Here is a 14,932-nt window from a genome sequence, read left to right as displayed (position 1 = left end):
GGACCTGGAAAACGAAAATAGATGACAACTGAAACACTGAGCATATATAGCTAAATAATGACATCAAACCATAATAAAATTAAACAGTATTTAGAAAGCTTTCTTATTTTCAAAATAAATGAAATTAAGAGCTGCAGCAGAATTAGGTATTTTTCATTATTCTGATACTGAATCAAGCATCTAAATGCAGCATGGAAAATATATATAATGTTTAATACTGTGTTCAACTAAAGAAGATCTATCAATAAGTAAGGTAACAGAACTTTTCATGCAACACATGAATTTAATTGATTGCATTTATTCTAATCATCTTTTTGTAGAAACATAGTGAGATGGAAGCCATCAAACAGGGTGCTAATGAACACACTTTTTTTTTTAGTTATCTCAGAATGGAAACGTCATTAAAAAATCCATTCTGAAAGGAGCCTATTTGTGTATATCTTACATCACGAATAAATTCACAAGAATCCTCAGAGAGCAGAAATCCCATGGTCAGTTAAAACTGATATTCTGTCAGAAAAATATCAAGTAATATTGAAATATTATTATGCTCACTATGAACATACTGAATAAGATTTCACACTGTGGCCAAGAATCAACTTGGCAAATTTTGAAAGAAGAATTAAAGACCATAGGGTCTTTTATTTATTTTTTTAAATTAAATGATAATAATAATAATTCTTGCCTGAACCAATCCTCAAGGTCTGAAAGTGCAAGAAAACAGCCAAAGCAGAGTCAACCAAGCTATTCAAGGGAGGACCAAGTAGGGACTAGGGCAGAAAAAAAAATCTACACTGAGTTTAATTTTATCTCCTAATTTCTTCTCGGAGGGCTGTTTCCAAGTGACCAGATATTGTCCGTTTTTGAACCTGTTAAATCACAGAAGAAAATCTAAAGAAACGAGAACTTTTTGGTCCCACAAGTCATAATATATTTCTAAAATATATCTGACTGTCATTATAGAATTATCATAGAATCACAGAATTGCTTGTGTTGGAAGGGACTCTAGTCTAGAAGTTATCTAGTCCAACTCTTGCACAATGAACACAAACATTTACAGATCAGGTTGCACACAGTCCTGTCCAGCCTGACCTTGAATAACTCTAGGGACTGGGCATCCACTGCATCTCTGGGAAACCCATTCCAGCGCCTCACTACCTTTATTGTAAAAAACATTTTTCTTATATTCAGTCTAAATCTCCATCTGCCCTTGTTCTGTTACAACAAACCCCACTAAAGGAACTCTCCTCTCTCACAGTCTTCCTTTAGATCCTGAAAGGCCGCTATCAGGTCTGCCTGGAGCCAAATTGAGTAGTATTGAGTAGTAGGCTATATAGTTGAAGAGGAAAGAGTGTAGTCATGCTGAGAACATGAAACATGAGAACATGAAAACAACCATATCAGGATAATTATTATTTTTCTTCCTCCCAAATAGCTTTGAAATTTTCTTTTTAAATGTTTATGTAGTATTAGTATATCTATTCAATATCCACATATAATTCTTATACCAATCATTACAAGTTGAAATCATCTTACTCAGTGAACCTCAGCAACCTTTTTCTTTTTGACCTGGATTACATGCTAAAATATCCCAGCAGCTAACTGAAGGGGATTTTCAGAGTTAAAGGATAAAAGAATGTTGTGTGGTTTTCTGTTTGTCAGCACTCCCAGATGAGGTTATAGCTTCAGGAAAGACAAGGAGATCACAAATTAACACGAGATTAATAATGAGCAGAAAAACTGATGAATATAATATGCTCTTAATAACTTGAAGTTAGTTTTACAGTAAGATGTAAAAGTAACATTTAAGACAAAAATAAACATACACAGCTACTGACTATGCAAACTTCTGCATTTGCAGAATCAATCAAATAACTACTCATCACAATCAGTAATGCCAAAGCCTGACATAACAGAACCTCTATTGGCCTAATACTGGCCACATCCTTGAAAGAAAAATTAAACACACTATTTTAAATGATATAAGTTTAACTTTCAGATTCTACATTTACAAGAACAAATAAAGAAGACATCTTGAAAATGTATTTATCTTAAAATTTCTATTGACTGAATGCAAATACTACATTACCTTGTGGGGGACTGTGGCAGATTTAATTTAAGGAAAGCAGCTTAATCAGAACATAAATATGACAACAGTTTCAAATGATCTTACTAAGCGCATTTAGAATTTAATAGGAAATTTTGTCAACAATGAAAGGGGATGCTATAGGCAACACATTATCCTGCAGTTTATCAAAGCATTTCCATGGAGGATTAGTAAGAAAAGGCATTAAATCTTACACTTACAGTGATTAAACCCATTGCTGAATTTAACCTGAAAAACTCAAAAACTGCTAAAAAGTTCCATAAAAAAGTATGTAACATCTTTTTGTACTTCCCTGAACAAACACATCAGCACCTCTGTCAGATGTATTCACAACCTCACAGATCATTCTAGAAAAAGATTTGCTATCCCATTTTGCTTCAAGGGCTCTATTACAAACAAAACACAGTTTCTGTAAGTAGTACAAATATTCATGAGGCAGATTTCCAGCTATAAACAGGCTAAAGTCAATCACTGCTGCATATCAAGTTGAAGCTTATGATAGTTAAAACAGAATATATGATCAGGCCAATAGATTAGGGGGGGAAGTCCATTTTAACTCTCTCAGGATATCAGCAGGCTTACATGTTGTAGTGTTGTAGTTATCAGAGCTCAACAGACAAGCCAACAACTCTGAAATACATATCTGATCCAAAAATTAGAGTGATTTTCAGAGAGACTAAGCATTTAAATTTGATAACAGAATTCATTCTACACCACATATTTAATACTCTCTGATTCATAATGAAAAATCTAGAAAATTGCAGTATATTGCCTAAAACGTGTAGGAGTTTTTTTACACAGTGAGGCAAAGGCTTTGTATTAGGAAAGAATAAAACTGATTAACTAAATAAACACTTAATAACCCTACTGTTATGTATATTCTACTGTAAATTCTTGGAAAAAACTATGCATCTGGAATGACAAAAGTTTGTTTTCTTGCTTTAATAGACCAGTCATACATTCTACCTGAACTGAGCAGCATACATGCTTGATAAGAAGAAAAAAAATGCATACACAAAGCTTGTCTGTGCTATCAAGGCAACAGTACTTTTGTATGTTATTATTTTCCACATGAAACAAACAAAATAACCCCAAAGATCCAAAGAAAAGTGACAGTTTTGTATTGGTTGTTTTTGTAGCCTTTTATACTCAGATACAGCCTTGCTGTAGAAATGTGAAGCTTAACAAAATTGTCTAGGAAGATTTAATTTAGTTGATAAATAATAATAATAATAAAAACAACAACAACAAACAAACAACTTCTCCTGCATGAGAAGACTTAAATTTATCATTTAAAAGTCAAAACTTGATCTGGTGGGAACTGAAGTTGGACAAATTCTAGCTGAAGATCATGTTCAACTTTTTAAGCTTGAGAGAAAAACAGTAATAGAAGAGGGAATTTTCCATTGCTGTAGCTGTTAAACTGAATACAGATGTCTCTACAGGACTTGAAATACAGATGCAGAGAAGTTTAGTTCAATTTAGACTGGACAATCATTGAGGATGTAAGAACTAACTCTACGCTCTACTAAAATGGAATCAATCTGTTCTAATAATACTTTACCATGCAAATCACCTGATAACATTCTTCAAAGTATTTAAAATATGTATTGATACAAAAGTTGATACCTCAAATATATCAAGAGAAGATGAAGCAACATTTCAGTTGTCTCACTAAAGACCATGCATATAGGACTTACAGACCACTAAATGGATTGACTAACATCAGTCCTTATTACCATCCAATCACTTTAACTATGCAATTTTTTGGCTATGATGTTTCTTTGGTAGGTAAGCTAGTTATCTGCATTTATCCTATCTGCTGTTAAAAAATATGTTTCTGAATTTTAATGTTTGTAACAATATTGGGTTTACAGAACAGCAATATAGCAGTCTTAAAGAACAAAGATTCTTTTAATTAGATACTTCATATCTACTTAGAATGTCTAATTCAGAAAATGGCACTTAATTTTGAACTAGATTCATCAAAAAATACATTAGTGTTTAAAACTTATGAAAAAGTATACTTTGGAAAACAATAGCACAAGAAATCAGCATAAAGAGTTTACCTTCTGCTTAAAAAGGAAGAAAAGAACCTCTTTTGAAAGTCAAGAAACAATATTATCTTCATGTAGCATTTTTCATATGTAAGATTTCAATTTAGATAACAAATTTCTTAAAAATATATAAGAAATCTGCTCTGAAAGTGATGCCTCCTATTTGTTTCTATGAAAATACAACATATACAAAGAGCACAGCAACATTGTCTGATACTGAAGATTCTCAGCAACAAAACACTGTTTTGCAACATTCTTCACCACTATTAGCTATGCATTTTCATCAGCAATGAACAAGAGCCTGAATGCCTGAATTTGAAAAAACTGTACCAGTGGAGGTGACACACTGTTGTTGTCACCACTAATGAAACGTACCACCAATCACCTCACTGTGCTCACATCCACAGTTTGGTCTCTATAAATGCTCAGGAAGAGGCAATCAATGTCAATGGATGCAATTATTCTGCATAGAGATATATTCATATCATAGCTTCACATCGTTGCTTCCTATGCATTTTCATGTCAGATGCAATTCTATTAGACTGCCCCTCTGCTGCCATATGTCACATGGCAACAAAATGTAATGGAATACTGGTGGGAAAGTTCAGCCTTTAGTGCCATACAACAAATCTGCCTCTGAATGTTGCAGGAGGCATTACTTTCAGAGCAGCCCTTGTGTAATAACACTGAGAACACTGCTCCTTACACCAACAGTATTACTGTATAGAACAAAGGAATAGGAAGAACACTAGTACTTAGCTGCAGATTATCTTGATAACTCAACATATCTAAACCAATATTTTTATTTTTTTGGAGTAACATTGTTCCAAAGTATTAAAAAATACACCACTTTAAGAGAGGTTTGCCTGCTTTCCTTCATTCATAGCAAGCTTGTTTTGAACTACTATAAAACTGTATGCTTAATTATGCCCTGGATTCAGTTGAGACTTTGTGTTTAAAACCAAATGCAAAGGTAAGAAGATACTTCTACTGTAAACTGGACTCTCCTAAACTAAATGTCCAACTACATCCTACTTTATTTAAAGTTCTACTGGTTAGTATTCACAAAAGAGTAGGACTGCATTATAGTGAACATATATTTTTTTTTCAATCTGTCAATTGTCAGGATCACACACATTTTACCCCGATCTTTAACAGGACTACTGAATAAAATACACTGTAAATGAAATATGAAGAGCTTCATTCCATTCTTTGAGAGATAATTAGCAAATATTTTCCAAAAGTAAAAAATATAGTAATTATTAAACAAATAGAGAACGTCAGTATATGTCTGACTTTTAATATAACTGAATTTATTTGGATATAGATCCTCATTTGTTTTCATAGTTTCTTTAATGGCTTATCAAATATTAGATACGTTATTAATAAAACAAAATCAAAATGAGGATTTGCTCTGAAATAATTAAATGTCAAACAAATGATTACACATCAAATATTTGTTGAATGTTCTCTAAAAATTCATTTCTAATAGTTTAAAAACATCTGACTAATTAAGAGGATTAGTAGAACGGCTTTCATATTTTAAAGTCCAGCAAAGCACACAATTCTCTTCACTATTCTATATTTTTTGTACCTCCTGTACATTCAAGTAGCCTTCGATTGCACTTGTATTGAAATTACAAAATGTATGATTTGGCCATTATTCTTGTACATCTTATGCTCCATTTCAATATGCTTCTTCACTGACTACAATGATCAATGTATACAGAACAGAAAATAAGGTTTTTATTACATTATCTAGATTATTCTCTGCCACATACCACAAACTTTCATGTCAAATGAAACAGCAAGACTGAATGGCTTTCATTCTGATAATTTTGTCTTATACAAGATAGCAGTTATCAGAAAAACATTATATTTTCATAAAATAATCTCTACATCAGACACCTATAATATAATACACTTAGACTTGTGTCAGAAATTTCATTTATATGGCACAGCACTATGAATTTAGTACTGCATAAAACAAATGTCATGTACTAAGGAAATTAAAAATAGGCAATAATGATCAAACAAATTAATTGCAACTATAAATTTCAACTTGATGAATGCCTAACGAGTTTATTTAGAGAACTAATATGACTCATGGATTTTTCATATTTCTATCGGTGATCAAAAGTCTACAATATGATCATGTTGATTAAAGGCACTACTTAGAAACCAAAAGCACTCAGAAGCAACAGTAAATACTGATGAGGACAGGTCAGTTCCAGAGCTATTTGGTTCACTTACAGTTTGAGCTGTTGAGCTTTAAGATAATTTGGAACAAAAAAAATCTAGATTATGTTTTGAGAATGAAATTTTAAAAAGAACCCTGAAAAGCTCTTACAAACCATGTATTTACAATTCTAATCCTAAATTTATTGCATAAGATGGGTTTAACTTATTGTATAACGCATAAGAATGACCTGTGCCAGGTCAGACTGAAAGTCTGTGTAGTGAAGTATTCCCTCCCAGTAGCAGCCAACAGCAAATGTCTAGGGAAGAGTATTCATCAATGGTCTTTCCAGTAGAAGCTCCTAGACATCAGAAACTAGCCATTAAGAGATCTACTGTGTAGCTTGACCTACTCGTAACAGCATTTTGCTACTATTTAAATGAATAAGAACTTTTACTGCGAAAAATCTGAAATGGCAGTGACAACTAGCATAAAATCCTACATTTAGAAAAGTAGGTAGATCAATTCAGAGATAAAAAATGACATAAGACTATATGCAAGTTAGAAATAACTGCTGTAGATCAAACACAAAGTCAAGCCCTGCTCAATTCCACATGTCACATGATAAACACAGAATCATGGAACCATCTAAGTTGGAAAACATCTTCAAGATCACCAAATCCAGCCAGGAACCTGAACTACTGAGCCATATCACTACACCATGTCCCTTTAGTGCTATGTCCACACATCTCTAATATTTCCAGGGAATGGGATTGTACCACTTCCCTGGTCAACGCAGTCCTATGCTGAACCACTCTCCTCTGTGAAGAAATTATTCCTCACGTTCGGTCTAAACCTCACCTGGTACAACCTAAGACTATTTCCTTAGGTCACACCACCTGTCTTATGATAAACAAAACTAAGGCTCTCCTTGCTGCAACAGTCTTAATTTGTACTATAAATGCTACTTTAATTCATTGTCCAGGCACAAGCAGCAAAAATTTGTATTCAAAACAGACTTAGATCTTAACTTTTCTCTGTGATGCTCCTCAGATTCCTAGTAACATAAGAACATGTTTTATAATTGATTTAATGCCAGGATGAGAAGAGTAAGTGAATAAACAGGATTACTTTTCAATAAGGAACAGAGTGTGTTGGACAAATATGTCAGTCACTCCAGAAGTAATGCCTCCTATTTGTTTCTATGAAAATACAACATATACAAAGAGCACAACAACATTGTTTGATACTGATGATTCTCAGCAACAAAACACTGTTTTGCAGTATTCTTCACCACTATTAGTTATGCATTTTCATCAGCAATGAACAAGAGCCCGAATTTGTAAAAATCTGTACCAGTGGAGGTGACAAGCTGTTGCTGTCACTGCTACTGAAACTAACCACCCATTGAAAATACCTCACTGGTATTTTCAATTACTGATTTTTTTTTGTATTGCTTTTGTATTGAAAATCTAGTATTATTTTAATAAACTAGGAGTTTCAGATTTTGTTCTAAATAGTCTAATGAAAGGAGCTTCAGCATTAATTTTCAGTGTTGCAGCAGAAATACAAGATTTCCAAGTTCAGCTTTGCTTATATTTTTAAAATGCAGCAATTACTAGCAGCCACTAGAAAAAGAGGAATTTTTTAATATACTAATTATGAAAAATAAGGACAATTTATTACTTAGTATATTTCTATAAATATTTATTACAGTTAATCGAAGTATCTTGAAAAAGAACATCATGATTCTCTAATTTATATTTTTCTCTGCATTAACAAAATTTGGGTTTACTAACTGCAATGTCTCTGTTCCGTTCATAATTAATATATCTGAGTGAATATCTCCCCCATTCTCTTCAGAGTTATAAACAAGGTAGAGTATTTATTACATCTCTGATAGACAAAGATTCTAACTCCCTTACTCCCCATCTATCCAATTCCTAATTCAGAGATGCCAGAAGTATTTAAAATTTTATCACTGTATTTACCAGTGAGAGAAGGTATTTTATGCATAGATTAAGCTTTATGTAAAGAAAAGGTATTTCTTTCATGTTTAGTTAGTTAGTTGTGAGAGAGGAAAAAGATTACCTTTCAGGGTATATTAACAAGACTCCAGTCATTACCTCAAATAATAAATCCCCATATGCAAAAGTCATTTATAACAATAAAGTAAGAATTGTTTTGGAAACACTTTCTCAGCAGAAATAGATGTTATTGCTGGAATAGATGAAAAGAAACTGTTAGAGAGAAAGTTACTACATTAAAAAAAAAATGTGAAAGGTCAAATAACAAAATTTGTGCCGGGACAGAATTGTAAAAATGCATAAAAATATACAGCTTTAAATTTATCATACAGAAACAGATTAAGGGGGCTAATCCCTGATAAGAGTCAAATGCCTTTCCTACTTTTCACTCTCAGAACAATTATTTTTTGATTGCCCATCACTAGATGATATATGAGGAAAGTCTGATAGTTTTGTAAAGGTGATAAATTTACTGATGAAGTCAGGTTAATACTGGAGGACAGTTTTCTGTCCTAAAGGGTGAAGAGTAGCAAATGTTTAAGGAAAGAATTCAAAATGAAGAAGATGCATTCTCTCCCGACAGTGAAAATCAGTGGCTTAGGGACTTCCTGCGTTTGAAACTGCATAAAGACTACTTTTGATCCATGAGCACCAGAATCCTTCTCCTCTAATTTGCCCAATTCTTTCTGATAAGGAGCCTCCCTCCTCAATGCTACGATGGACTTGAGAAATCAAACAATGTGAACTTTCAACAGTGAAATTTCAGCTAACTGTAAGTAACAGCATTGATTTATCTTCATTCATCTTTGGCCTTATTCTTTACTTTCCACATCTATTTAATTCAGAAATTCCACTGCTCCTACCTGAGCAAAACATGTCTTCTAAGAAACTCAAAAACACTGCACTTATTCCCATATTGGATGGCATCATAAAAGCAAAATTAGGATTGCAAAAACTACCATCACAAAAGATTCACTTACCTGTTTTTCAGCTTGTCCATAATCTGATCCTTGAGGTGACAAGAAGTGACAAATATGACCATTGTTCTTTGCTTTTTCTCGAAGAGCCATAGCAGTTCTGACTGTGGCATTTCTAGCATGAACAAACACCATCACCTTAAGATAGAAAGAAATAGAGCTGATGAGAAATGACTGAAGTCTGAAATAATGAAAACACTTTAATCCTACTGTAAGAACAAATTATATGGGTAAATGCATATGGCATAACAATGAAAAATAATGTAGCTTTAGAGAAACTGAAGGATGATCCTGCTGTATCATATATGACGTTTTTCAAGAGCTTCTGACAAGGTTTTCCTTTCTAATTCTTTAGTCTTTAAAAGATAAGTAACAATCATTAGAAATAGTTCTTTTTCAAATGGTGAAGAGATTGCTATTGAGGAAAATGAGAGCTATTTGACACATCCTAAATGATCTGGAAAGCAAATACAGAAGTGATAAGTTATTTAATGGTATGATTTGACTATGCAAGACACTTGAAAAAAAAACTAACTATAAAGATCCTTTGGAGGATATTACAGTGCCAAAGCACTAGATGATCAAACAGAAGACAAAGTAAGAACAAATGCAAAACAAAAACACAGTTTGAAATTCAGAGATAATATTGATGGGTGTAAACTCCATACCATCACTCATGAAGATACCTTAAAGATACTGGATGTTTCCCTGAAAATACCAACTAAGGACTTATTAAAAAAGATAATAAAATGGTAAAAATCAAATGAAGGAGAACTACCAATAAAACAGAAAGCACCTTTGAAACTGCTGTCTACAGTAGATTTTGAAAACACATTAATGTACCATTCACACAACCTCGAAGTCACTTATTATTTTTATGACCACATATGACTGGTTACAATGAAATGTTAATAACTATCCCTTTAAAAATGTATCCAAACCAGTTTAAACTGGTAGAAATTAAGATTCACTGCAAGACGTATTTAAGATGAACAATGGTTCTAATGGGGAGAAAATTTTGCTCTACAAGAAGCCAGGGATCATTCATTCAGTCAGACAACATATGATTCAACAGACTGTCACTTACAAGAGAGTTAATGCTTATTTAATTAATAGGAATGAACAAAAAATTCATTAGACATGGACAGGATTCATTAAGTTAAGAAAATATAGAATAAGCCATAGGAAGGAGAGAGTTATTCCAAACCCACTAGAAGACTTTAAAGGGAAAATCTGCTGTAAGACCAACATGCGCTATCCTGAATAATGATGGAATTCCTGCCAGTATCATGAAGAATCAACAAAAAGGCATGAGTGACTGGTTTAACCAAAGTAAATGAAGACTGCTTCTTCTTCTACTTGTTCAGTTATGCCTTATAGGAATGTAATTATTTTGTGCTAGTCAATGATGGAGAATATCTATCAGTAGTGATTAAATGTCAGTTAATTACAGTGCAAATAACAGCTTGGAATGTCTGATAGCCAAACACTAGTGGGAAAGGTAAGCTATAGAAAGCACTCAATATTTTCCCCCTGAGAATTTTGTGTTGCTTGCTGTTTGCATAAATTGACAACACATAGTTGGTCAGACAGCTCTTTGGTTTGATCTCATGACAATTTTTGTACTCTTAAAACTCCCACTTGGAAAAGTTTGAATGACTGGCTAATAAGTAAGCTGAGCATCACATATCAACGCGAGCACAGAACTACAGTTCTATTTTAAGTCAGTCCCAAGTTGCATTTCATGACAGCCATGTCAAATTCCAGACAACCCTGTGCTTTTAATTTGGTTCTTTCAGCAGCAACATCCTTGTATCAACCTGAGGCATGTTACTGAATTATTTTTAAAGAAAACATTATTAACAAATGAGTTAGCTATATTTAAGGGCATAATTAAACTAGTTCTGTTCTGTTATTATTTAATTAGAAACAGAATTTGTGTATTTTTATATCAAAGTGTACAACGTATATAAACTATAAATTAATCATTAAAATAATAAAAATGAAAACAGGTGACAACATAATGAGGAGAAAAAAGAGAAACAATGCTGTATATCTTTCTGATATCTGTAACAATTGCATGTGATTTGCTTTAGCTTACTTGATACAACTTTCCATGTCCATTTCAGTAACGTTGTGATTTTTATAATTATTAGCTTTCACCTGAGTAAAAATATTCTCAGATACACGTCATGGTAATCATAATCATTCTATTTAAATTAAAATACTTATTAGCAAAATTCTTTTAAAATTTCTTCAAACAGAGGCTACACCATAACAGAGTATAGTGCCTATCTTCATGTCTTCATCAGTTATTTAAGGACTGTTAATAGTTTTGAAAATTCCTTTTATAGAAAGTCTAAAAAAATAAGAGTAAATTCCTTTCATTACAAGGACCATGAAGTCATCTTCAATGAATTCTTATTTCATTCTTAATTCTTACTACCTGTAATTTTAAAACCAGTTGATTTTATACTTTAATAACTTGTTTCCTTTAAAGATGAAGTCATACTAACATTTGATTCTTTGTTTAAGAGACTAAAAATTCATCTTCTGAAAACAAGTTATTTCTGGAAGTAAAGCAAACATTTAAATTTAGTATTGGGTATTAAAAAGGTATGGCCTTTTTCTCCAGGCCTGTGAATGAGGAAATATAGCAATATTTGACAAACTGACTTATTAAAAACAAAACAAAAAAAGCCCCAAACAACCAACAACAGATATATGCAATAAGGAGTTTGAAGATTCAATCACAAAATAGGTTTGTCAATTGGTTTTGCAGTGTATTTTAAAGTTTTAGATTCTATTTTATTTCGGTATTGCATAAATTCTGAATAACTTAAATATAAAATGTAAAATTTGAGAAGGATTTTTCTATACTACTAATATTGATAAGTATCTTATTGGTTCTCCAGTCCTTTTTAGAATCCATAATCAAAATATCAAATTAAGTGTGGTGTGACTTGAATTTTTGAGGCTTGTGGGTCTTCTGTTCCTAGAAGATAAGAGCTCAAAGAAAAGCTGCAAAGAGAAACGCTTTTAAATTTGGAAAGGAACTAATAAAGCCAGTCAAAAATAACAAGCAGTTCTGCACACAAGAGTGTATTTATTCCCAACAAACCTCTTAATTAATGAAGTTACAATTTTTTAGGGATTGTTTAAACAAGACACAGAGAAATACTGGGACATTCAAACTAAACAAACTGCATTACAGAAAGCATTATAGGTATAACACTTTAGTTGCTAGAACTATTTTTAGAAAGGAGCAAAAAGGCATTACTGGGAAACAAGATGTGGTAAAACTAAGTCACTGCAGTAACACAAAGTAGAAAGTGGAATGCTAGTACCAAAAAAGATGAGACCAGAAAATGGGCCCTTTACAATTATGTAAATAAGCAGTAACTGCAATACTTGCATAAAGCCCTGGAATTCTAAAAGCAAAGAAAATTTCTCTTATTTCTAATCATAATCAGGCAGAGCCTGTCAATATCATTTCCTGGTCCTGCTCAGACAACGATAAACAACAGCAAAAAGATAAGGAATTACTGTTTAAAGGCTTAGATTTTTATTGTTGTTGTTACTATTCTTCAGACTTCTTCGCTGCCCTTAACATTTCTCATCTTCAGACCAGATACAATTCACTTCTTTTCTCAGGATGAAAATGTGCTAATAATGCACTGGTAGATGAAGCAGTAACATTTTTGTCTAATTTTTATAACTCAGAAACAGAAGGAAGTTGAGTTAATCTAAATTCCTGTATAAAAATAGAATTTAATAGGTAACACTTTGCTACGGAGTATTATGCAGACTGATAAATGTAGAGACATTTGTGTATTTGAATCTTGACCCCTGAACAATTCTAAAATTATTGCACAGCACTACTCCAGCAAGACCTTTCAGTTAACTCACTTCAAGGTATATAATGATCAGGTTGTCCCAGAAGAATCTGAATTATTTTTCAGTTTTTGGTGTGTTGATTTACTTTGAAATGTTAGAAGATTAATAAAAAAAGCAACAACAAAAACAAAAAATGTAGTTCTGTGAAAGATTCATCAATATAGAATTTATACAGCATTTAGCATGTGTAGTTCTCTACTTGAGATGCTAGGCAAGAGACATAAGAGCTCAAGAAATGCAGCTATAAAAAAGCACAGCTACGAGAGGTAGTAGAAAAGACCAAACTCTATTAATAAATAACACCATAACATAAATTAAAATGAAATTTCCGAAGAAAACAGAATTCTTGGCAGAAATAAAATTATACAGTTCAGCATATTGGACAGAGACTTAAAAAAAAAAAAAAACAACAAAAAACCCCCCCCAAAAAACAAACAACCAACAACAATAAAAAAAACAAACCTACTGTGCAATCCTGAGTTAACGCACAGAAGTCTATTACCATTTTAACATCAAAATCACTGCTACAATATTCAAAATCTAAGATAAAACTTGTTTTCTAAAATCTAAGAAAATATTTATTTAATGCTGCTGTAAATGTTAATGATGCTGGAAAATGAGTTGGAGCCTTTGTAGCTAAAAAAACCAAAGAACATCATTTCTAATCACTGCCTACCAAAACTGCCATTATAATTCCTAAAGCTTCTGAAATAAAATGGGACTTTCCCTCCAAGTGCAATTCCATGCTGTGATTTCCACAATATCTGGAAAACAAGCAGCATGTTTCTCTAATAGAGGAATGGAAGATATTTCAAGTGCATGAATAGGAATAATAAGAGACAGAAATAACCCAGGAAAATAACCCTGGAATTGTTAACCCTGACCTGAATCAGCTGGCTGGGCTACAATTCAAGTTCTGCACTGCACCCACACTGTTGAAAAAAAAAAATAATATATATATATATATACACAATAGGATAGTGCTAAGTTGGGGAGCCAGACTTAAATCAATACAATGTGTAGTTATGTTTAAGCAGTATCTGCTGCATTTTGTACGTGAAGCAGACAGTGCTCAATTCATTTTGTTTTCAGCTTGTGTGTGTACGCTGATCAAAACCCCATCCCAAAGACAAAATTAACAATTCCATAACAGCATTTCCTGTAACGCTAATCATTACAAGAAAACAGGATTACAGAAATCAAGAAAAATGCATGACACTATTTCCACATATGCACATTTTGCAACTGAAACTACAGTTAATTGCATTCCCTGACTAATGTTGATACTGAAGATGTGAGATCATTCAGCTTATTTTATATGACTTGATAAACTCAAAGCAGGGCTCCTATTAACTGTTGAAACTAAGAATACTGTCATCAGGCCAATGATTCTTATGTCCTTGTTCTCAAAGCTTGAAAGCCCTGATAAAATGTATTTCTGAATATTTTTATTTCAGTAACTTTTGCTTGTGTGAAACTGCATATACTATTAAAGGCAAAAATAATCTAAATTTTCATTGTCCTACATAACAGAACACCTCTTTTTATATATTATTCTTATGGTACACTTAACACTATTTTGATTCTGTATAATGAACATGTTATTATACATAACTGTTTCCTTAGCTTGCTAAATATCTTGCATTACATGAGGAACTGTGAGAAACCTCATGCATAAAAGCCTTCAG

At 32.6% G+C, this 14,932-nt stretch overlaps 1 protein-coding gene across 2 annotated transcripts in view; it reads right to left on the bottom strand.

Annotated features, from left to right (window-relative positions):
- Positions 1-14,932, bottom strand: part of ASCC3 (activating signal cointegrator 1 complex subunit 3) — a 247,440-nt gene that overhangs the window by 115,469 nt on the left and 117,039 nt on the right. For both annotated transcript variants that reach the window (XM_015858848.2, XM_015858850.2), the window contains exon 14: positions 9,351-9,485. In XM_015858848.2, coding sequence (XP_015714334.1) covers positions 9,351-9,485 — 135 coding nt within the window. The remainder of the gene's footprint in view (positions 1-9,350; positions 9,486-14,932) is intronic.

The sequence above is a fragment of the Coturnix japonica genome, chromosome 3 (assembly GCF_054131305.1).
Source record: "Coturnix japonica strain WE chromosome 3, WE-NBRP24, whole genome shotgun sequence".
Classification (NCBI taxonomy): Eukaryota; Metazoa; Chordata; class Aves; order Galliformes; family Phasianidae; genus Coturnix; species Coturnix japonica.
This window is presented reverse-complemented; position numbering and strand designations above follow the sequence as displayed.